Source organism: Vicugna pacos, chromosome 20, assembly GCF_048564905.1.
Source record: "Vicugna pacos chromosome 20, VicPac4, whole genome shotgun sequence".
Classification (NCBI taxonomy): domain Eukaryota; kingdom Metazoa; phylum Chordata; class Mammalia; order Artiodactyla; family Camelidae; genus Vicugna; species Vicugna pacos.
Window position 1 is genome coordinate 26,843,979 of NC_133006.1, and position 25,001 is coordinate 26,868,979.

General features: G+C 38.7%; 2 protein-coding genes across 4 annotated transcripts in view; one reads left to right on the plus strand and one right to left on the minus strand.

The window, feature by feature from the left end:
- SLC17A1 (solute carrier family 17 member 1) overlaps positions 1 to 11,497 on the plus strand; it is a 47,867-nt gene extending 36,370 nt beyond the window's left edge. Inside the window, exons 12-13 of one of the 3 annotated variants that reach the window (XR_012062012.1) lie at positions 8,477 to 8,563; positions 11,271 to 11,497. The gene's annotated coding sequence lies outside the window, so the exon portion shown is untranslated. Of the gene's footprint in view, positions 1 to 3,111; positions 3,260 to 8,476; positions 8,564 to 11,270 lie in introns of those variants that run through there. The other 2 variants (XM_072944723.1, XM_015234613.3) reach the window with 2 other exon arrangements.
- SLC17A4 (solute carrier family 17 member 4) lies at positions 1,177 to 12,983 on the minus strand. The gene is made up of 9 exons (XM_031688155.2): positions 12,834 to 12,983; positions 12,025 to 12,258; positions 11,856 to 11,943; positions 11,334 to 11,420; positions 9,283 to 9,401; positions 8,999 to 9,160; positions 3,673 to 4,037; positions 2,710 to 2,800; positions 1,177 to 1,320 (listed from the first exon to the last, which is right to left on the minus strand). The coding sequence occupies exons 1-9, from the start codon at positions 12,966 to 12,968 to the stop codon at positions 1,177 to 1,179; spliced, it is 1,425 nt and encodes a 474-aa protein (XP_031544015.2). The 5' UTR covers positions 12,969 to 12,983.
- Positions 12,984 to 25,001: the final 12,018 nt, after the last annotated feature.

Genomic DNA, 25,001 nt, shown 5'->3' on the forward strand with positions numbered 1-25,001 from the left:
CCTCTTTTTCTCTGGTGAGAAACTGCCCTCCAGCCTCTGATGCTTTTATCAGAATAATTGAAGGAAAATTGTCTCTCTGCTCACAATACTTCTGACACCAGATGTATGGGTTCTCCACACCAAGCTGTTCTCCAGTTCTCTGTGGACCCCGACTGGCTGTCCTACAGTTTAATTCAATTCTGACAGTAATTACCCAGACACCAATCAAAGTAGTGGGTGCCCAAGGTACCCATACTTCTGTTTGATTTAGCCTCAGAATTGGGGTTTCCTATAACCCCCTCATCAGGTTTGATAATTTGCTAGAATGACTCAGAACTCAAGAAAACTTACCCTACTATTACCAGTTTGCATAGGAAAGAGTGCAACTCAGGAACTGCCAAATGGAAGAGATGCACAGGGCAAGCCATGTGGGAAGAGAGGCAGGGCTTCCATGCCCTCTCTAGGGGCACCACTCTCCCAGCCCCTCCATGCACTCATCAACCCAGAAGTTCTCAGAACCTCACTGTTTAGGGCAGAGGTTTTATTGTGTAGGCATAATTGATTAAGTCATTGGCCATTGAGGAACAACTAAATCTCTAGCCTGTTTCTGCTCCCTGGACGTGGGATGATGGAGCTGAAAGTTCCAGCCTTCTAATCACACCTTGGTCTTTTTGGCAGCCATCCCCCATCCTGAAGCTACCTAGAGCCCCCAGCCGCCAGTCATGTCCTAGTATACCAAAAAGACACTTTCATTCCTTCAGAGATTCCAAGGATCTTAGAAGTTCTTCTGTCAGGAGCAAGGGACTAAGACCAAATATTTTAACAAAAGATGCTCCTATCATCCCTGTCACTCAGGAAATTACAAAGGTTTTAGGAGCTCTGTGCCAGAAACTGGGGATATAGACTAAATATATATTTCTTCTTATGTCATAATAACAGTGAAAAGAGTAGAGAACACACAGAAATTCAGACACACTTATGCTTTCAGGAGCTCACAGTCAAATAATTAGCCTTCCTCTCCCCATCCCCCATAAACGCTCCAGGCAGAACATTCAGTATGACATAGCCAAGGCCTCTGAGAAGATAGTGGAAACAAAGTCAATTCAAGTTGAAAGGCTCATTATTTAAGCAGGCATGAAAGGGGAATGTCCACAAGAGCAAAGAGTGAACACCTAAGCACTGGTGTCTGGGGCATCACTAGATTTGCTCACAAGTGGGTGAATGCCTTCTTTTAGCCCAGTCCTGCACCTCTGCTTGGGCAAAGATGAGGTAGAAAACCAGGCCTGATATGCCCACAACAGCTGCAAGCAAGAAGACATTTCTCCAGCCAAACTCTGAATCCTGGAAGTAGGAAACTACAAGTTATTAACAGTCTCCTAGTTCTCGTTCTTCCTGGTTCAGAAAGGCTCGGCACTATGTCCTACTGCCCCCACCCCCAACTCTGCCCGTATTATGTCTCTGGTTGTTTCTGGAATATACAGGTAAATTTCTGGTGCCCTGGCCTTCCCCTCTGTTGGCATGTTCTTACTCCCTTGATAGCCATTTGTCTTGCCCATTTGCTTGCTTCCTGTCCTTGCTTAATGTTACTTTTTCAATAAGCCCTTCCTTGACCACCCTACTTAAAATGGAACTCCCGCCCCCTCTTATGTGCCCCGTTCTCCTCTCCTGCTTTATTCTTCTCTTAGCCCTTAACCATCATTCAATGTACCATGTTTTTGTTTAGTTCATTAACTTTCTGTCAGTTCCTTTCCTACAATATCGACTTTACAAGGACAGGGATTTTTGTTTTATTCACTTAAATGGTGCATGGCACATGCTAATGTTCAGTGCGTATTTGTTGACTGAATGAAGAGATGAGTGAGTGAGTGAGTGAGTGATGAGGGAAACAAGGGCAGGTTGAGAATATCCATTTTAAGCAGTCATTTCCTGACAGTGTGTTAGTCAGTGGCCAGAAGAGAACTGAAGCTTCAAAAAAAAAAAAAAGAAAGAAAGAAAGAAAGAAAGGACTTGATATCAAAAAGAATACCCTTTCTGTGTTACTTTCCATTCATTTTCCTGACTTGCTGGGGGAAACCACAGGAAATTGAAAGAATGAGTCCCAGGTGAATGTCATATACATCTTTCTTCATGTAAAGTCTGTATCAGTATGATTCTTAGGAAATGCTCGAGTTATCAGATGAATTTGCTTATTATGACAACTTTAAATGTTTATCCCAGGTTGGAAGGCTGTAGGAATATAAAAACAGTATGCAATGCAAGCAATACTGGTTAGAGAAATTTCTGCACTAACCACTGATGAGCATATATGTGAGGTGCAGGCTGCTTCTTCACTCTGTCATAAGCTTAGCGTCTCGCTCATTGGTTCTGTAAATATTTGTTGGGTTGCTACATAGGGTGACCAACTCTTTCTGAATTGCCTGGAATTTTCAGCGTTTTAGGATTGAAAGTCCCACATCCCAGGAAAAACCCTCAGTCCCAGGTAAACCAAAATGGTGGCCATTCTATGTAAGAAATACCATGAATATTGCTAGAAAATTTGATGATTAGCATGAGAAATTCATCTTCTAAGAGCTCATAAAGCATAAACTCATACAATTGACCATTCTCCCTCACTCCACATCCTAAGCATGTGATAATTTCTCTGCACAAGTTGAACCTAGGGTAAGAATGAGAGATGACCTTTCTAGGTAATTCTTGTGACTATCATACGCATCAGAAATTTGACCTTACCTGCTCAATGAGAAATCCAGCAACAGTGGGAGAGATGGCTCCTGCCATGTACGAAAATATTTGTGTTAGTCCCCTGAGTAAAGCACTGTACCTGGAGGGAGAGAGAAAGTGAGAGAAAAAAAATATTCCTGTGTAAGCAAGTGTTTAATCTCAGCTGATCTTTGCAACTCTTTGCTTATCTCTAAAGATTCCTGGAGGTGTGCTGACCCTTGGTCAACCCTGAGTGAAATGTACTGACTAGTGATTAATATAATCCAGTGCAGTTCTCTAGGACTTCTAAGGGGCAATCTACATTAACTTGCCAACATTCTTTATAAAAAATATACAGACTGTGGTTGGCACCTAGTTTGTATGTTCTTTTGGCTTCTGCTCTAGCGCCGGATCTTTCAGCCTTGTTTTTAGGTATAAAAGTCTCCTCTTTGGATGAAACATTGGCTTCCCTGAAACCAAAGTATCTCGCATGTAACTTGGTGGTTCATTATCTGAAGATGAAATATGCCCTGTTGACTACGAACAGTCTGTGGACAGTCCCTGGGAGCTACATTTGGAAGTCTTAGTCATCTCTGATATTTGTCTATATCAGAGGTAAATTTTTCTCCTGCTATCCTGTATCCTTTACCTCTATTAAAGCCTTACATGAGAATGCCCTGTGAAGTTTCATGAGTCTTTTCGGTGACCCAGCCCTGTGTAACTGCTGCATTCCCCAACATAGATTGGTGTGACTCTCCCCTAGCTGAATTGTGAGTGTGGCCACTGACTCCTATTTTCATCTGGAAAAACTAAGCTTACAGTGGTTGGCTAGCTTTGGGTCCCTTCCAGGAATTATTTGGATGTAGGGCTGGTAGTAACATTTCCTGTGACCCATTGTATATATCACTCACATTTTATCCATATGTCAGAGCAGGTTTAGGGATGCTGGACCTGAACTGAGCTTCTGTGAGGATTAGGTAAAGGGATCCCTACCGAGGAGCGATATCCAAGAAGTTGACAAAGGCTCCTGATTGGATGAGGCTTTTGATGACAGAAGACAGCATCAAGAAGACCATAGTGGTGCTGAAGCTGGATCTGACCCAAAAAAGGGACACAGAGAGTGCAGCTGGAAAGAGAACCCCTGGGGCAGGAGGACAAACACAGAGTGAATAGGAAGCTGCCCTGTGCATCCCATATCCACCCCTGTATCCACCTTGGTTCTTACCTATGGTGGTGAAGAGTTTCCTGATGGTAATGAGTTTGAGGATCTTTCTGGAGAGGAGAAAGTCTGCCAATAGACCTTCAAGGACAATGAAGATAGAGGCAGAAGCAAAGGGCAGTGCTGACAGGATCCCACTCTGAGAATGAGAATTGAGGTGAGGTACATGCCTCACTAACCCCACCATGACACAGATTGATCCCTGGATTGACTGTCTACATCTATAGCGTTTCTTTTATACACATCACCTTTAATATAAATTCCAGTTACTGGAATGAGCCAATATAATTTTAGTGCCTGAGGAAAAATATGCCTACAGTTCAGGTGGAAAAAAAATAGACTAACGCTGTCTTCATATATAAAGATCATGTGGAAATCGATATTGAAAAGAACAAAACCCAGCAGAAAAATAGGATATGAATGGACAGTTTACAGCAAAAGAATAATAAGTGACAGCAATTTGGGACCCACTTTACCTGAATAGTGTGGTGTTGGCCACCAAACCAAAGAGAAGCCCTGGTTCACAACTGGCTCTTGCTCTGACCCTTCTGCCTCCAGCCCTACCTCCTACCCCAGTGATAGCTGTCAGCACACCCTGGGGGAAGAGTAACTCATGCTCACACCAGATCCAGCTCTCCTACCAAAGATGCTGGGCCCATGCAGACTCTATAGGTATGCTTCCACACAAGGATGCCCCTCCAAGATCAGGATAGGTAACTGTTTCACCTAATTTCATAGAGACAGAGACAGTTAAGCAAAATGAGGAGACAGAGGAATTTAATTCAAATGAAAGAACAAGAGAAAACCCCTGAAAAAAACAACTAATGAAAGAGAAATAATGTACCAGATAAGAGTTCAAAGTATTAATAAGAATGCTAACTGAATTAAAGAAATGAATAGATGAACACAGAATTTTACAAGGAAGTAGAAAATATTAAAAAGAACCAGCCAGAACTGAGGAATACAATAACTGAAATGAAAAACACATTGAAAGGAATAGCAGGCTAAGTGATACAGAAGAATGCATATGTAATCTGGAAGAGAGAATAATGGAAATCATTCAATCAGAGCTGCAAAAAGAAAAACAAATTTTTTAAATGAGATGAGTTTAAGAGATCTCTAGGATAACATTAAGCAAACCATGATTCCCACCATAGGAGTCCCAAAAGGAAAAGAGAGAGATAAAAGGGTCAAAAATGTATTTGATAAAACTATGGCTAAAAAAGTTGCCAAATATGAAGAAGGAGGCAGATATCCAGGTACAGGAAGCACAGAGGGTCCCAAACAAGATGAACCCAGACTCACACAAAGACGTATCACAATTAAAACAGTGAAAGTTAAAGAGCATTATAAAGGCAGCAAGAGAAAAACAGTCACATATAAGGGAGCCTCCCTAAGACTATCAGCTGATTATTCTGTGGAAACTGCAGACCAGCAGGGAGTGGCATGATATATTTAGAGCACTGAAAGAGGAAAACCTGCAACCTAGGATGCTCTACTCAGCAAGATTATCATTTAGAATTGAAGGAGAGATAAAGAACTTCTCAGACAAGCAAAAAACTAAAAAAGTTAATCAATACTAAATCTACACCCTAAAAATTTTAAAGAATCTTCTCACAGTGGAAAAGAAAAGGCTACAACAAGAAGAAAGACTCTATGGGAAAGGAAATCCTACTAGTAAAGGAAAATAGATAGTAAAGCCTGTGGATCATTCACTTACATAGGCTAGCATGAAGATTAAAAGACCACAAATTGTAAAATCAACTGTAAATAAACAGTAAAGGGATAAACATGAAGATGTAAAATATGACATCAAAAACACAAAATACAGAGGAGGGGAGTAAAAATGTGGATATTTTAGAACACGTTTCAGTTAAATGACTACCAGTTTAAAACAAGCAGGTATAGGTAAACATACAGGAACCTCATGGTACCACAAATCAGAAACCTACAATAGATACAAAAAAAAAAAAAAAACAAGAGAGAAAGTAACACAAGCATACCAGTAAAAAAAAAAAAAAATCATCAAATCACAAGGGAATAAACTAAAAGAAAAAGAACAGAGAAGAACTATTTAAAACAACCAGTAAAAAAAAGTAACAAAATGGCAGTAAGTACATACCTATCAGTAATCACTTTAAATGTCAATGGACTGAATGCTCCAATCAAAAGACACAGAGTGGCTAACTAGAATAAAAAACAAGCCCTATCTATATGCTGCTTACAAAGAATCACTTCAGAGCTAAAGATGTATACAGATTGAAAGTGAGAGGATAGGAAGGTATTTCTTACAAATGGAAATGACAAAAAAGCAGAGGTAGCAATACTCATATGAAACAAAACAGACTTTAAAACAAAGTCTATAATAAAAAACAAAGAAGGGCATTATATAATGATAAAGGATCAATACAAAAAGATATAACACTCTTTAACACACATGCACCTAATATAAGCGGGCCTAAATATATTAAGCAAATACTAAGACATAAAGAGAGAAACTGACAATAGTACAATAATAATAGGGGACTTTAACACTTCCCTTACATCAATGGACAGATCATTCAGACAGAAAATCAAGAAGGAAACAATGGTCTTAAATGACACAATAGACCAGTTGAACTTACAGGACATTCCATTCAAAAGCAGCAGAATACATAATCTTTTCAAGTGCACATACAATGTTCTCCAGAATGAATCACATGCCAGGCTACAAAGCAAGTTTTAACAAACTTAAGAGGATAGAAATTATATCAAGCATTTTTTTCTGACCACAGTGGTATGAAACTAGAAATCAATTACAGGAAGAAAAATAGGAAAAACACAAACATGTGGACACTAAAGAACATGCTGCTAAAAAAAAAAAACCAATAGGTTAATGAAGAAATCAAAGAGGAAATCAAAAATACCTTGAGACAAATGCAACTGGAAACACAGCACTCCAAAATCTATGGGATGCAACAAAAGCAGTTCTAAGAACAAAGTTTATAGCAATACAGGCCTTCCTCAAGAAACAAGAAAAAGCTCAAATAAAATACCTAACCTACTACCTAAAGGAATTAGAAAAAGAACAAAGCCCAGAGTCAGCAGAAGGAAGGAAATACTGAAGATCAGAAAGGAAATAAAAGAGACCAAAAATAAAACAGAAAAACAATATAAAAGATCAATGAAATCAAGAAAGGATAAACATAATTGACAAACATTGAGCTAAGCTCAGTAAGAAGAAAAGAGAGAGGACCCAAACAAACAAAATAAGAAATGAAAGAGGAAAAATAACACCCAATACCTCAGAGATACAAAAAAAATCATATGAGAATACTGTGAACAGTTATATGCCAATAAATTGGACAACCTAGAAGAAATAGACACATTTTAGAAACATACATGGATTTAACCAGGAATAGACAATCAGAACAGACCAATCACTGGTAGCGAAATTGAATTTGCAATAAAAAAAATAAACTCCCAGTAACAAAAGTCTAGGACCGAACAGCTTCACAGGAGAATTCTACCAAACATATAACGAGGGGCTAATACCTATCTTTCTCAAACTATTCCAAGAAAATTGAAGAGGAGGTAACATCTCAATTTCATTCCATGAGGCCACTATTACCCTGATACCAACACCAGACAAAGGCACTACAAAAAAAAGAAAATTATAGGCCAATATCTCTGATGAACACAGAAGCAAATATTCTCACCAAAATGTTAGCAAACGAAATTCAACAGTATATCCGAAGCAAATGAAAACACTAATTGGAAAAGATACATTCACCCCAATGTTTATAGCTGCATTATTCACAATAACCAAGATATGGAAGCAACCTGTGTCCATCAGCAGGTGAATGTATAGAAGTTGTATATGTATTTACAGTGGAATATTAATCTCAGCCACAAAAAAGAATGAAATTTTGCCATTTGCAACAATATAGATGGACCTAGAGGGTATTATGCTTAGTGAAATAAGTCAGTCAGAGAAAGATAATGTATGTTATCACATATATATGAAATCTAAAAAGTAAAACAAATGAATGAATATAACAAAACAGAAACAGATTCACAGATATAGAGAACAAAGTAGCAGTAACCAGTGGGGAGAGGAAAAAGAGGGGGCAAGATAGGGGCAGAAAATTAAGAGGCACTATGTATAAAACAAATAAGCTACAAGTATATATTGTACAACACAAGGAATATAACCAATATTTTACAATAACTTTAAAAATACTGAATCACTATGTTGTACCCCTGAAACTAATGTAATATTGTACATTAACTATACTTCAATAAATATATATATAAATTTATATATTGCTTTTATCCCTGACTCAGATATATAGAAATTTACAGAAATAGTTGTGCAAATGTATGACAAATGAACAAGGTTCTCACTGCAGCACTGCTGAATGATTGGAAACAACCCAAGTGTTGCTTAACAAGTTTCTCACGTACTGAAAGGAAAAGATCCCTATTGTACAGCATATAAAAAATACCAACATATACAGTATATAATGTTTTGTGTAAAAAAATGAATAAAGAATATAATAAGAATATATGTTCATGTATACTTGTATTATCATAAAGAAACAATGGAAGAATAATAAGAAATTAATGAAAAAATTTATCTGTGGAATGGACTGAGAAAACGGCGGATTAAAGACAGGAATGAGAGTAAGATTTTTCACTCTTTACCTTTTTATATAGTTTGTAAAGTGTTGATTCCTGTTATCAATTCAACTCCAAAACTAAAATGCTATTTAAAAAAATGCAAGGAAAGGAGACCATCCTTTGTTGTGTATAATCCGAACAGCATAAAGGATCTCACTGTCACTTGGTCCAAGCTGTTTATTTTATAGATGAGTAAACCATAAGATGTTCTTATAGGTCCCTTAAAACATATGACATTCTATGAATGTCAAGTTGACCTAAAGCCATACCACTCTGCCCCAATAAGCAGTAGGATACATTGAGGTGAATCAGAACTCAAGTAAATCAGGTTGTGTTTCCTACATAGAGATGCTGGGCCTAATCCCTGGTGACCATAGGAGAGAGAAAGGGTTATATATGAAGCAACAGGAGAACAGAATGAGTTTTCTCTATACTTACATCTCTGATGTTAGCTTGAAGTACAGAGTTGATGTATATTGGTGTGTACATCGTTATGAGAAAAAAATGCCAGTAATCAGTGAAATGAAAGATGAGAATGCTCCAAAGTGGTAGGGATTTGAGCATATCCTTAATAGGAAGAGACCAGCCTGGTGGAGAATCCTGGAAGAAAGCACATATCAATATCGCCTCCATCTGAAGACAAGAGCTTTCTTTACTGCACTCTTCACCTCTGAGGCATCCAGACAGACATAGGGAAATGGCAGAGGAATTCTCCAGTTTACCTCTTGAGCCAGTGAAAAGATGATGTATTCCTTCTCATTAGTGCTGATAAATGGATGATTCACAGGGTCGTCATAAATGAGAAGAATCCAGAGAAAAGAACAGGCACAGCCAGTTCCACCTAGGGAAAGATCTACTTAGCACAGGATTGGAGTTCTACCAGTTTGACTCTGCCCTGAGATGTTTCCTGTGGTTGATAGAATGGCCCCAATACTCCGCTCCTCCCTGCATCTATCCCTTCATAGATCTATCATAGGTGGAGGATACTTCCTTGCCATTGACTTTGGCTTCTGCCGTGAAACTTACTTTTGCCAATGACATGGAGGAGTTCAGAGCCTAGACCTTAAGAAGCACTGTGTTTTTCCCCTTGTCCTCTCGATTCTTAGCCATCGACATAGGAAGAAAATGTTCTAGCTCACCCATTGTCCAAGGCAGATGAGAGACACAGGCAGAGGAGCTGCCCAGCTGTCCCCCAAAACGAAGAGACTAAGTGATTATTGTTTTAAATCACTGAGTTTGGGGAAGTTTTAAAATGTACCATTGTTAAGGCTGTATCTTAAATTCAAGTTATTAGTGTGTTTGACCCATGTGCTTGAAAATGCTCTCACTGTCGAGATATCAGCCAGCATCCCTCATGTTGGTCATGCTTCTTCAAAGTTCCTGTCATCATTAAACTTTTTCTTATCCATCTCTAATACTTAAGAATTAGCAGCAATACATATGTGCAGCTGATTACTCAGTTTTTAAACATGGAATGAAATTAATCCTCAGCAAAGATATTTTCTCTAATATATACATGATTACAGTAGTGGACAACTCAACATTATTAGTATTAAGTGGAAATATGATTCGTATAAAAATTCCCTTTTTAAACTCTTAAGAAAGTCTTGAAAGTTCTCTTCACTTGCTAGTTTGTCATTTATACATCCCTTCACAGATATAGAGCAGCCACCATACACAAGGCATTCTGCTAGATTTTGAGAATATGAGAACCCAAAGACACAATTTTGTCATCAAGGAACTTAAAATCAAAAAGGGGGTAAGAGATATGAAAAGGAGCACTGTTGTACACTGAGGATGGAGGATGTTAACATTGATTCAACAAATGTTTAGTGAGTTCTAATTTTGTATATACTGCTTACTGTTTCTCAAAACCAGGAATACAGTAAGCCTCTCTCATTGCTTGAAAATTTTGTGACCTGCCCTTTTAAGGTTTCCATGACAGAGCCTTTAAAGGTTGATCTGCTATAGTAATCAATCTTTATACATTTTTGTCTAGCAAATGCATTGGCCTGATGTTACAGGAACCCTGGATCTAAGAATATTATCCTCTAATGAAAAACACCAGGATTTACTGGTTCCACTGGAATTAGGCAGTTTGTAGATGGGATTCCAGAAAATGTTTCAGAAATCAAACAAACACAAGCATTAGCTGACAGTATCTGGGAAGATCCCACCCAGGGCTGCTTAAAGGCAAAATTGTGAAGTAGTAGAATTTTGCCTCTGGAACATTCCATATATCTTGGGAACCTTTCCACGGCATCCCTCTGTATATTACGTCCATGCCTGAGCCTCACATTTGTCTGCTCTGAATTGCAGCCTCTACTGTTTAATTCCCTCCTCCAATCGGTATTTTGCCTATGATTAGGTCACATTTCCACAATTTTCTGGTTGTAGTAATAATGGGAGAAATTTAAAAGAATGTATTAAATAAATAGCATAACTAAAAATATAACCCCACCAAGATTACATTTTCAACATCTTATGAAAGAAATTCTTCTGAGCCCCTTTGTGGATTTAATATAGAAGCAGGAAAGATTGTTATGATGCCTTTAATGACATCAGGTTATTCTAGTTAGGCAATCAGGATGTTAAAACTCAAATGTCATTTGCAAGTTTCACATGATAAACTCTGAACATTATCAACTTTAGCTACATAAATATGTATATCTATTAGGATTTGGTTAACCATAGATGATTTGCATCACAGAAATCATGCCCAGCAGCTTCTGTCATAAAACAAGATTCTGAGATTTGAAAAGCACAAACTCACCGAAGATATAGAAGACATAAGGCCATCCTATGGTCTGGCAGATGTGACCACCAGCAAGGAAGATGATGAAGCAGCCCAGCACTGACCCTAAACAGAAGATGTTCTAGGTGAGAAAGTCAGACGTGGGACTCTGTGTGCTTCTTACAGATAGATTTCATCATAAAGTTGAGTTGCAACCCAGACTACAAAGTTCAAATTCTGCTCCTTTACTCAGTAGCTGTGTGATTTTGGACAAGTTATTAGTCTATTTGTGTTTCAAATTCCTTTATGGATGAAATGGAAATAGTTATATATAAGTGAGTTGTAAGATTTAGTTCTGAGACTAAAATGAAATTAAAAGCATTTGCAGGAATGTTTGGTGCCCAGAAAACCTTTGGTTAAGCTCAAGAAAGAAAGTATAGGATATTGTCTTAGAGCAAGAAGACAGAGCAGTTAGAATACAAGGTTTTGGTTTCTGTTGATAAGCCATTGCAGAGTACTCTTGGACAGGGCACATAAGGTGAAAATTAGGGTATCAGTTACCTGATAGAGCAATGGTGGTGAGTTGACTCCTTTCCATTGGAGGAGCCCATCTGGCCCAGATTGAATACTGACATGTTAATGCCAAAACCTGGAAAAACAGTTGATTCTTGGCTACCTGAGGTCATTTTGGAATCTATGTTCTACTCATACTTAGAAAACATCTTGGTACCTGAACTAGGCCTTGGATGACCCGTAGGACAATAAGCAAAGTCACTCCAGTATCAGCTGCTAGTGGAATGAAGAGGTTCAGGACTGAGGAAATAAATATGCCAGCACCAGTCAAGTACCTAGCTCCAAATAGTTCAACCAGAAAGACACTAGGGATTGGAGCCAAGAATGAGCCAAAGTTGAGTGAGCTGAGGATGATTCCCTGGATTTCAGGACTCCAGTCATACATAGCAGCCTAGATGACAAAGAGAATATCACTGTTTATCTCTGGCTAGAGAGATGACAGTTTTTGTTGTGAGTACTTGAGAGGCAAGAAAATAATTGGCAGTTCTCTTTCCTCTTACCTCTCTCCAAGCCCTCCAATCTACCAATTTTATCAAGAAAACCTAAGCATATACCCAACATTCTCCTTCCCTTCCCACAGTTTCCTCAGTTACACAATTAACTGACCAATTAAAGTATGAGAGCTTATAAGAAAAGAAAGCCTGTAGAGAAGAAAGCATCATAGACAAGGTAATTTAAAAATATGTGAAGGAAGAAAGGGAAAGTAAACGTAAATATGTGAAACTTATTTTGTGATGATTTTCATCATAGGGAAGAATTTGTGCTCACTAAATGGTAAAAATCTGTTTCCTTCATTCTAATTTAGTCCCTAGTTACACTTACAGGCACTTAGTCACGATAAAACTTCATATACAAATTATGTTCTTGTGTAATATAATTCCTTGAATACAGCCAATGCTCAATAAATAATTCTTTAGTTCAAAATATTTGAGTCAAAGAAAGGATCCAGAGTCTCTTTAAACTTACCACAACCTTGAATTCCTCCAGAGTTTCATTCCAGTTATCCTGGGATTCAGTGGGTGGCTTTTCTGTGGAGGCATTGGGTAAGCTGGGCGGGGCTGTGTTGTTCACCATAGCTGGGATGGCAATGCTCATGTTCATTTGTTGGGTTAAAATCGAAAAATTACAGAGATGCATGATAAAGGCTAGCCCATGACGGACTGAACAAAAGCCTGAAACAAGAGGGTACAGAAAGTCTTAAAATTGGTATGCTTTTCTCCCACCCTCCCTAAATCTGGAAGTGGGAAGAGATTGCAGTCTGTCTGTGAGGCAGCAATATCGAGAGAGCAAATGTTATTCAGTAGGCATCTGGTGGACACCTGTACCCCTACGAGATGAGGGGCCCAATAACTCACTCTGAACCGTTACTCAAGCAGAGACTTAAAGAATGTGTGAAATTGGAATTGGTCAGAGTAAGCATTAAGCAGAGTTTTCCAGGCAGGGTCCTGGTATGAGCTGATGAAAGCCGGAATGGAATGAAGTGGATTTAGACAGAGAATTGGCTGGAAGCTGCAACTGATTGGATACTGATAGTAAGAGACAGAAGTTGTTGGAAATGATCCCCAAGTGACTGACTTGGGCAGCTGGGGTGGCTTTCAGTACCATATACAACCAAGGAACATGGCAGATTAAAATGGGAGGAGATGAGGCTTGAAAGGTAGGCTAGGTTAGACTATAGAAGTATTTAAACTTCATCTTGATACTGTAATCTAGGCTTGCACAGAATTTGCCAGTGATCCAGGGGAACTCTGGGGTTACCCCTGGGGTTGAGTCTAGATACATTAGTTTGACAACAGCTGGCAGGACTGACTGAATATCCCTGGAGAGAGATCCCAGAGGTATAATAAGTGATCCCTGTCCTCAAGGCATGTAGGTGCCCCATTTCCTGGCTCCTGCAAGGGATCAAATGCTTGAAGTGGCCAGCACTGCTCCCTGTTGTGTAGCAATACTCTTGGTAAGTTCCAGGGATTGACAGAAGAATCTTCCAGCAGAACCTGAAGGTCCAGCTTTTTTCACCCAGCCTCTCTAGAGATAGAAGAGCATAAGCAACTCTATTATGTGACCACATGGCCAGATGTGACATATAATGGGGGAGGGGGCATTTCCTCACATGCCATGGAACTCCTGGATTTGATTCAGTGAGTGTCTTAGATGCACAGCCATGACCAGCAAAGATATCAGTAGCCTTTAGGGGTACCAGTATGGAGAGAAAACCCCAGCAGTGTCCTGAGGGTGTGATACAGAGGACCCAGCAGTGCTCAGTGAGTATGGACCGGAGAAAGAGAGGTGAGGGGAAAACTGATGTTGGAAAGCCAGCAAAGTTTATTCATAAGCACTTATGAAAAATACTTGGAGATCCAACAAAATAACCAGGTGGGACTTTGAGGAGTAGTTGAGGTTCTGCCTTATCAGGTGGGAGGAGACGTAGCCAAAAAAGGATTAATATTATTAGCATAATGCCACTTGTAATAACAGACTGGGGTTAAGGGGTAGTCACCAGAGGACTAAGCAGCATGGTGGGGTGGGGTGCCCTAGAAGACTGTGGAAAAAACTGGAAAGGCCATATGAGTCCCACTTTTGACAAATTATCATGGAGAGTTCCCATGACTGCCAAAAAGTGGGTGGAGGAGGGGCACTGTGTGAGAGATAATAATGAGAGCTAAAGTTTATACAATGTTTACTATGTGCCAGGCATTGTTCTAAATGGTTTACATATTATAACTAGTTTAGTCCTCATGGAAATCCTGTGAGGTATATGCTCTTATCATCATCTCATTTTTGCAAATTAGGAAACTGAGTCACAAAGTTTAAGTAATTTGCCTAAGTTTATGTGATTTGCCTAAGGTCACACAGCTCATAAAATGCAAAATCAGGACTGCAAACACAGGCAGTCTGGCGTCTAATCTGTACTCTTACTCAATATGCTATATTGTGCCATGGAAAATTTTTATATGTAAGTTCTCTGTATTACTGATTTTAAGAGAAAAAGAGAAGATAGGAGGATTTGGCTAATAGTATATAGTCCAATGGACTCCTAAATATTTAGAAATGGATGGGATCTTTAGAGATACAAACTCTTCCACTTTACAGAAGGGGAAGCTGAGGCAATGGAGCAGTATTCATTCCATATCAAATGGTAGTTAATTGTAGGGGGAATATTTGAATGCATGTCTCCAGATTTCCTCTTTGATGGGTAAGATTAGGTGAATCCTCTTTTCCTTAAGGCCTGTTCACTTCCCAGCAAACATACTGGCTAAAATGTTGAGTCTTGCAAAACATTCCATCTTGGTTAGTGTTTTACTTTTTAAAGGCATTGTCTTATGAAAAGCCTACATCCTTAAGAGAATTAATATACATAGTTATAAGTCATTAAGAGTTTAGGGTAAAATAAGGTGTTCAGCAGCTTCCCTTATGACATATTATAGAAAAGCACTACATTGTAATATACCTGAAAGGGAGGAGGAAAATTGACTTCTACGATATGGTATAAAGAAAAAGCCTTTCTCCTTGAGGCAGGTCTGGATCTAATATTAGCAGAAAGATCTAATGGAATGCTTATTTAGAATCAGAAAAGCCAAGGTTGGCTTCTGTATTGTCTACTTAGCGTCCACTCTGAATTTTTTCTTTATCTATAAATAATATCTTGATACCTACCTGTCCTTCAAGGTTTCTTGCATGAAATGAAGTAATTCTCAGTAAAAATGCTTTACAGCTATATAGAATTCTTGGCAATTAGTTGTAGCAAGAAGATGCTATATATTACCAAAGGGAAGATGAGGTGACATAGATCCCAGTTTTATTCACACCCCAGTACATGGTTTTACCTTTCCTGGAGGTACGCGCTTGAGCTGTGTTTAAATTGCCATCATTGACAATACCTTCCCCTGTGACCTCAGCTTCTACTGTAGTGGACATTTTGGTTCTCTTCTCTCAGGGACTGGCGTTTACCTACTGAAGTAAAAGAATACAGAGAAAAGTGTCCCATATCATACATGGCATGGCCCCAATTCTTCTAAGAATTAGGAGAAAACGTCTGGTGGAAAAAGAGTTAGATTCGGGTTCAGGAGACCTGGTTTGTTGTCCAGACTCGATCACCATCCAGATGTGTGGTCTTGGGAATGTCACGTCTCTGCTTCTCTAAAATGAGGGATCTGGCCTGGATTGCCTTAATAGATCATAATATTCTTTCCAGTTCTGTGTTCTCATGTCTCTTTAAGAAATAATGAATCAAAATTTTTCAGAATAGATAAAACTCAAGATTTCTCAGATTCAGGAATCACAGTGAGTCTCAAACCAGAGAAATGAAATTAAATCTACATCTAGATATATCATAAGGATACTGCAGGATACAAAAAGCATAAGACTTATGTATAGCAATAGCTGCCATAAAAGTCATTGACAGAAAAGGAGAAATTTCAGTATGAAATCCAGTAAGAGAGTGGTGCTTTTTAAACTTCTTCAAGATAATAGAAAAAGACAAAAATACAGGAAAATGGGGGAAGAGTAGGTAACCATCAGAACAATACATAAATATAAACGAAGAACAAACAGGGGGAAGTGCACTCTGCCTTACTACAAAGGTCATGGAAGTTAAAAGAACAGTACCTTACTATTTCTCACCCATCAGCTTTCATAAATATGCAAGAGACTTTCATCACTGAGTTTAGGCAAAAGTGGGAGTAAATAAACTGTTGTTTAAGGTTGTCAAACTGCATCCTTCCACTTAGTATTTCTGCTTCATGACATCTGCACAGCCACACAAAGAGTATGTCCCAAGACACTCCTTGTAACAATAGTTGTAAAAGTAAAATATCAGAAACAACTAATGATTGTTAATATTTGAATAGTTAAGAAAAGTACATGTAAATTTGGGGATACTATACAGTCATAAAAAAGAATCAATTGGATATATATATATATATATATATAAAAAAGCATATAAAGATTTAGAAGATATATTGGGTGAAAAAAGCAAGTTGTAGAATAGTAAGTACAAGATAATAAAGTAAAACACACCCACACATAATATTCCATTATGTAATTTATGTGTTTAAAAGTGAATAGAAAATTATGAAAAGAAAATTTACAACACTGAGACAATGACAGCTCTCATCTACATTGTCCTGAGCTCTGGTTTTCAAATTAAGATGCATGGATCTAACAACACTGGTCATCTGTATAGAAGGGAATGCAGAGTGTCAGTCCCTTGGGAAGGAGTGGCCACACAGGAATTTAATTTGATCTGTGGTGTTTAAATGCATTACAACAATAATGCATTTGTGAATAACTACTGTGATTTAAAAATACATTTAAAACTACAACAACAGAAAGCTGTCAGAAGAAACTGGGGTCACAATGTGTGGAGTGTAGGAATCTTTCATCCTGACTGACACCTTCAGGAAGTGTGTACACCTGTGTATGTGTGTGTGGTAAAGTGTGTGTGCAGGTACAACTGGATGTTTACATGGGACTGTTATGACTCCAGTTTGACTGAAGCTATCCTATTTTGAGAAGAAAACAGTAAGCTTCATTCCAAAGTGATGGAAGAGACTTGAGAAGGACGAGGCAGCTGAGGGCACACACTGACTGAGATAAAGAAGCTGAGAGAATGTCTTTAGAGAAAGTTGCTAGTATGCTCCATCACTTGTTCACCCTGCCTCTGTGAAAGAGGGGAAGAGGGTACCGTCCATTATTTCAAATCAAACGATGATGGTTACCTGCAAGGGGGTCGTCCAGAGCTTATGTCCCCGGGAGGTTGTGTTGTATGTGTGCCTGTATGTGTGTGAGAGAGAGAAAAGGGGGCTGGTGAGTGACACATGCCTCAGAATCTAAGGGCATGGGGCTGTGACTATTAGCCTGGGGCTGTAGAGCAGAGAAAGGCCCATGGCACACAGACCTCCCACAGCAGCAAGTGCAAAGATGCCTGGACAAAGGCCTGCAGGTCCTTCTGAATTAGATATAGACTTCTCAGGAGAGATCCAGTTTATAGCCTACTAAATTCCTGCCCAAAAGAACTGTCTTGAGAGGCCACATGACCCCAAAAAAGTGGGGTGGACTGACTGAAGTATGCCCAACAGCTGAGGAAGGAACAGTAAGAGCTGAGCAGTGGATATGCATCACCTGTGACATGGGGGAGACCAATGGGTGTCCCCAGTGTAGAACTCTCCAAAAGATTAGCACTGAACACCCACTCAAGCCCAGAAAGCACCAATGCCAGGTCACATGAGTCCTGGTTAAAAACCACATTTCCTGCCTCTTACCAACCACCCCATATCTCCCTAACCACCAGCCCTAGAGGGATCAGAAGCCTCAGCTAGCAAGCAGGGTGAGGGAAGGAGCTGACAGAGAAAGAGAGTAAGTCAAACCAAATGAACCATCTTCCTTCAACCCGAGCTGCAGATGGGGAGAAACTCTAATTTTAGGTGATGTCTGGAGTTTTGTGCTTTTCATCAGACTGGAGCTATCAGTTATAACATGAGATTATTTGGAGGCTGAAAACAACCAATGGATTTTTTGCTCTCTGAAAATAATCAGAAAAGTTATGGGGCCGTATAGATGTAAAGGGAAGTAGGGCAGGGCAGGGGTTGTTGGTGAAATAAAATTGTTTCCGCTTTCTCTCTATGGAGTACTACTTTCATTATTATCGTAGCAAGTAGATATCTGATTCCTTGATGATACTGTTTTTAACTGTAAGTGGAAACATTACATAATGTCTGTGCACGTCTCACTTAAACTTGGTAGTGGTTAACTAACAGAACAGTTGCTGCATTACATCGTTCAAAAGCACAAATATTATAGAACAAAGAGCCCTCCAGTCCACCTTGGAATCCAGAAACACACTGAAAGTTGAATTAATCCAAATCATTGCTCATTGGCAAAATTGGCTCTGGTAACTGAAAAGAAACCTGTCATAAGAAGGGACTGAATTTTCTGCTGTAAAAGTAATTTGCTTATCATATCTGTTTACACCTTAGGGCAATTAACTGAATTGATAGAATTATAGCAGTCACAGGAATTGAAGACATAGCTTTCAGAATAACATTTTCCCACAGGGTTATACCTATAAGGACTCTTCTAGTGTGCCAGTGCCTAAGAGTTCACTGACCACTAGTTCATTTATTGATTCAGTAAATATTTTTTGACCCCATAAATAGGATGTTCTGCTACCTTAGCTCTTTCTCTTGCATTTATGACTGAAGAACTTAGTTCTCATTAAATTGCCCCTTCTCTATATTTATTACTACAGAAGCATTTGCTAGTTTTTCTAGTAACCAGCAATAATGCCAGCATCGTGTCCCCAGCTGCATCAGTTTGTCCTACCTTCACCCTCCACTGCCAATTTCTACTGCCTTGTTAACTCCAGCAAAGTCTCCAGGATGGTCACAAAGTGAAAAGAAAGAAGTTAACAGTGACGTATGCCATGAAGAAAATGAGAGTAGCAGGGACAGCGACTAAGTAATTAGCATCTTGAGAAAAGGACAATTACTTTACCAAATCTAATGACTTTACCTGGTTTATGAGAAAGTTATATCTGAATTGCAGTGGGAATAATGAGAAGGAAGCAGCTCTGAACAAGAACATTCCAGACAAAGGGACCAGCAAGTTTGACCAACATGGCCAGTGCAGAGTGGGTGAGGAGGTTACCAGTGGGAGAGGAGATCAAAGTGGTAGTCAGGGACCACACCACGTAGGATCCTATGGGCTGAGTAAGGGGATTGGATTTACCTTGGCTGCTGTGGGGTATGTGGTCTATAAGAGACAAGACTAAGAACCAAGAGACTTGGGAAAAGGCTGTTGTAGTCACCTATTCAAGAGTTGATGTTGTCTGAGTTATGCTGGTCATGACACAAAAGATCCAATTGAGGATCTGTTTTGAAGCTAGAGCCAAGAAGAATTTCTAGTGAGGTGGATAGCGGGATGAGAAAAAGGCGGGAATGATCATTGAAGACTTCTAGATTTATGACTTTAGCAAATGAGTGAATGGTTTTGTGCTCAGTGGAGATGGGCGAATGAGCTAGAGGAGACCAGGTTTCCAGAAGCAAAATAAGAGTTTTGCTTTGGACACGTTGGATTTCAGGTGCCTGTTAGACCCAGAAGGGAAGACTGTGCAGTAGGCCTTGTGTCTATGAGTCTGTAGCTTGAGACAGAGGACCCAGGTAGAAATATAAATTTGAAAGTTATCAACTTTATTTATTTAGAGACCATGTAAATGAGGAAGAACCTGAAAAGAAACTGGGCGGGTCATTCTTATATCAATTTCCTATGTTTCTCCGGCCAAGGCTGTTTCTGTGTCTATTACCTTTGCATTAGATATATCCTGCTCTTCTGCCATTCACTAGTTCAGTGTAGAATGAGACTTTTCCCTAAGGTACCATGCAGTGCTATTAATGTTATCTCTGCCTGGTCTCAGCACTAAGCATTTCCTCCATACAAAAACAGTTTGTAGCTCTTACTCATAGCCCCCAAATAAAAGTTGTCTGCCCCAAACTCCTTACTCATTAAGTACTTTCCAAAGCCAAGTAGGACTTCATTTTGTTTTACTTTTCCCCATATATAAATTACTTGGACATATCTGGTCTGTTTTGATTATTTGATCTTTTTAGCGCTGATGAAAATCTTCCTCTGCCAGAGTTTACACTTAGTATCTCACCATAGATGTGATCAATGTTTTTTTTAATTAATGCACCCCCCTAAAAAACAAGCACAATTTATGAATCTTAAGCTGCAAGGCATCTACTATAATTCCAATATTTGGGTGATATTAACCCTAAAAAAGATAGTTTAAAATTGCTGGTTTGCCTCCAGGTCTCTGCAGCCATCCGTTTGGATGATTGTATTCTCAGGGTTGTTTCTCTTGGCATTCTGGGGCTTTTTTTTTTTTTTTTTTTTTTTTTTTTTAGGAAAAAGTGACATCCTCTCTCATTTTTCAGAATTATCTAAGGAAAGAAGAGTTATCTTCCCGAACCCCACAATCTCCACCCCAAAACAACAAATTAAGTTACTGTCTATGGAAAAAAACCCATTGCCATCATCTCAAAAGCAGAATATTAAGAGCAAAAAACTGAACGCTAACCTGAGGGAGGTGGAGTGCAGGATCCTCATTCCATTCAAATAAATTTCTCTCAGCTTCTCAAAATTTCCTAATCCCCAGAGGTAAATGATTACCCCAAAATTTTGGCACTTACGTTGCCAAAGTGGAGAATTTTATTGGCTCAGTGGTTTAACTTTTAACTTTCATTGTTTCACTGACAAGTAGATCAAGCTTGTTAAATCTTCCTCATGCTTCAAATCCAGACAAGGTCACTTCCATCTTCCTTGATCTTTTATTCAGAATCAGTGCACCGTCTTGTAGAAGCCTGACACCCCATGCTCCTTGTCTAAGCATTGCCACTCTATAGGAGCTTTCAGGGTTATTGTATTCCTCATGGGGATGGGATATGTATTGTCCTTTTTAGTCTTCTCTCCATCATCCTCCTGTTTAGTAGAACTGGGCTCTCCACACAGTGGAGACCTAATATATTTTGGTTAACTTGAATGATTTTTGTGGTTTTCTGATTATACCTATTTGCACAAAGGCCACTGAGTTTTATGTGAAAATTGACTCCCTGTGATTCTGTTCCCTTTTGTAGCAAAACATTTCATAAGACTCACATGTACTTGTGGTGTTTCCTTACATCATATTCTCTCTCTTTTTAAAGTGAAGTGTGGTTGACTTAAAATATTACAATAGTTCAGGTGTATATATAGTAATTTGATATTTTTATAGATTATATTCCATACAAAGTCATTCTTTCTTGAGCCTGCTAGCAACAAGAGAGCACTTGGCAAAGCCATCACTGAGCTCCATGCTGGCAAATCCAGTAGTCACTTCTCAGGCCTTATCTGTCAAGGCTTGACAGCTTTCATCACTCACTCCTTGTTTCACTTGATTGTCTCATGTCAGTCAAGTCTGATTTTTCTCATGCCTTATTGGTTGCTCTTTCTGAGTCCTTTTTGCTGAATCATCATCTTTTCCTTAACCTCTAATGTTGGTGTACCCAGAACTCTGTTCTTTTTAAAAATTTTTTTTTAATTTTTGGGCTGGAAAAGTTAACTTGGTTTATTATTTACTTATTTATTTCTAACAGAGGTACTGGGGATTGAACCCAGGACCTTGCGCATGCTAAGCATGCACTCTACTACTGAGCTACACCCTTCCCTACCCCCAGAACTCTGTCTTGAACTTCTTCCCTGTCTAAACTCATTCCCAAGGTAATCCTATGTAGTCTCCTTTCCTTACATGCCCTTCCTCTGAACTCCAAACTTCATCTCTTCAGTTGCCTTCATCTGTTCTTGAGGCTAGATTTTCATCAAATTATGCAAAACCATGGCAACGTATCTGCCATCCATGAGCTATACACGTGACCTCTCCAAGAAGGTCTGGATCTCAGTCGTTTGTCCCTACAGGTAGAAAATGCCCCTTACCGCTACTATTCCTCTGTTATTTAGAGTTAATTTTACTTCTTATTAGCCAGTCCCCTGAGTCCTTACTCCAGCTCTAATTCCCTGGGTTAATTCTCTATATTAAAGTTTCCCTATTCAAATAACTATGTGGTTTCTTTATCCTGACTGGATCTACTGATACAACCACAGACTTGTCTTTTTGTATATTACTAAATATTGAACCATTTGGATCATAGTTTGTCTTGTGTGCTCAATTTTCTCCCTACATTTTCCAGAATTTCTTTGCCTTTATTTTTTCAGGGGGAGGAAAAAAACCCAAAACTGCAGCTGCCCCCCACCACACACACACACGAGGGAGAGAGGGCACATGTGCTCAATTCAAGGAACAACTGACTCAAAAGTTTGATTATTCTTCACTATCAAATTATGTCATTTCTTCTAATCTTATTAGTTAATCCTATCTTAGGGAGCTTTAGACTTTGTTTCACAGCACCACTGCACATTTTTGTTGTTTGTCCCAAATCGCTGCAGCTTTTGTATATGTATGATAATTAATAGGTCTATGGGTTACTTTGTTTTACTTCATAGCTTCATAGTTTAAAAGGAGCTTTTTTAAACAGTAATGGACAATACATATTTGGATTTCTGTTTTTATTTCTTTCTTTAGATGTTTCTCTATACTCAGTGCAATAAATCAGCTCCTTGGAACTCTTTGACTAATAGTCCTGAATATATCACAAAATGTCATCAAATAATGACGGTTAATACAAAGATTTCTTGTCACATTCCTGACTCTCTTAGGAATGGAACTGGTATTTCACCATCATACATGATATTGGGCTTTCAGTTGAGATATATTTGGCCCACATGTTAAGAATCCTATTAGGCATGTTTTACTGAATACTTTTTAAATGTGAAATAAGTATTAATTATTTAGCAAATTTTGAATTTAATGTAATTTTGGGAGATTTTGGGGCTTTTTATTTTTAGCACTGCCAGAGGGGAAAATTTCCCCCTATTCTTCTTGAGTTCTTTGGGTTGATTTAATAATTAAATTGACACAAGACAGATTAACAGGAGAAAAAAAAAACACCAGTTTAATTCATATTCATGGAAGTCTCATGGAAATGGAACCCCCTGAAGTGACCAAAGCAGACTATTTACATATCACTTTTAGGGAAAGAAACAATTATTTGTGAAGGTTTAACAAAACTAAGGGGCTTGTTCTTGAGGTAGCAGACTAATGTAGAAATAACAAAGTTTGTTTATACAGTTTTCTTAGCTTTGAATTCCCTAACTCTGGTGATACAGTCTATCCTCCTGGTTCAGAGAGAATAGCTTCACATGGGAGAGTCATTTCCTGCTTTCCAGGAGAAAGTAGGAGATCAGAGTGGTTATTTAAAATCTTTTTTCCACTGACTGTTTCTCAAGTAACTTTAATTCAAAATAATATGCCGTTTTCCATAGCGGTTTTACCAATTTGCATTCCCAACAGTGTACTAGGGTTTCCTTTTCTCCATGTCTCACTGATATTTGTTATTTGTGTGGTCTTTTCGATGATAGCCATTCTGACAGGTGTGTTTAAAATTTTTATTATTTAAAGTACCTATAGAGAATATTTTCAAATGCATTTTTAGGAACTGTTGTTATGAATATAATGCTTTATCAGTATTGACTTACTAACTTGGTGAGTCACCTTTATGGATGTCCCAGGATTGAATCATCTTTGGATTCTGGGGAGGAACTTCATGAGGCAGTCATCAAGGACTCCAGCTGCAGATAAACTAATTAAAGATCATCAGAAACCAAAGTATTTTCAGAACAACTAAGTTTCCAAAATAATAGCTGTAATTAACTATGTTGATATGCTAGTGGCTCTGAATCACACAGTTCACTTGGTAAGACATTTTTGTTGAATTTATTATTTGCAGATGTGGTAAACATTTAAGTTCACCAGGTAGACTACAATTAATTCTACTTTTTATTAAGGTTGCAAAATCTTCTCATGAGCAATCCTCTGTCTTTAAGTCAAACATGTGAATTTATTTCCAGGCATATCTTTTAATACATCTGAAGCAGTCTTGTGCAATGGCATTGCTTCTAGAAAGCCTCTGAGTTTGTGTTAACTGGAGGGAGTATGGGAGACGCAATTTTTCAATAAAGGAGTAGCTCTAGAGAGACAAACTAAAAAGTGCCTTCATGGTGCCCATGTGTTTTGGTCTCTAGTGTTTTTCCAGCCTTTCTGGAAAGAGGCCAGATTATCTGTTTTTGTTATTTTGATGATTGTTATTCTATAAGTCTGAGATAGAAAAAATCAGGAGCCTCATAAAAAGCCTCTAGATTTAGAATGGGAATAACGAGCAAGTTTTCCTTCTTCTCTGTTTTCTATAGTGCGAGGAAAAGGAGTTTTCCCCATAATCTGGCCCCCATCCCCTCAGGACACATACCAAGATTTGAGACCAAAGAACAAGTTGATGTTGGGAAGAGGGTATAGCTTAAGTGGTAGAGTGGATGCTTAACATTCATGAGGTCCTCAGTTCAATCCCCAGTACTTTCTCTAAAAATTAAGTAAGTAAACCTAATTACCTCCCCCTACAAAGGAAAAAAAAAAAAAAAGAACAAGTGAATGTTGAAAGAATTCCTTTGCCTCTCATTGTCCTCTGTACCTTTTTCATTTAGGGGCCACTCTTA

What these genes read in the sequence shown, in the direction of transcription:
- SLC17A4 (XM_031688155.2), bottom strand. Translation starts at nt 12,968, where the DNA reads ATGAACATGAGCATTGCCATCCCAGCTATGGTGAACAACACAGCCCCG. An exon ending in TCATCCAAGGCCTAGTTCAG is followed by an intron (nt 11,944 to 12,024) that starts GTACCAAGATGT and finishes CTGTTTTTCCAG; the next exon opens with GTTTTGGCATTAACATGTCA. An exon ending in TCTTTTCACTGGCTCAAGAG is followed by an intron (nt 9,161 to 9,282) that starts GTAAACTGGAGA and finishes GCTTTCTTCCAG; the next exon opens with GATTCTCCACCAGGCTGGTC.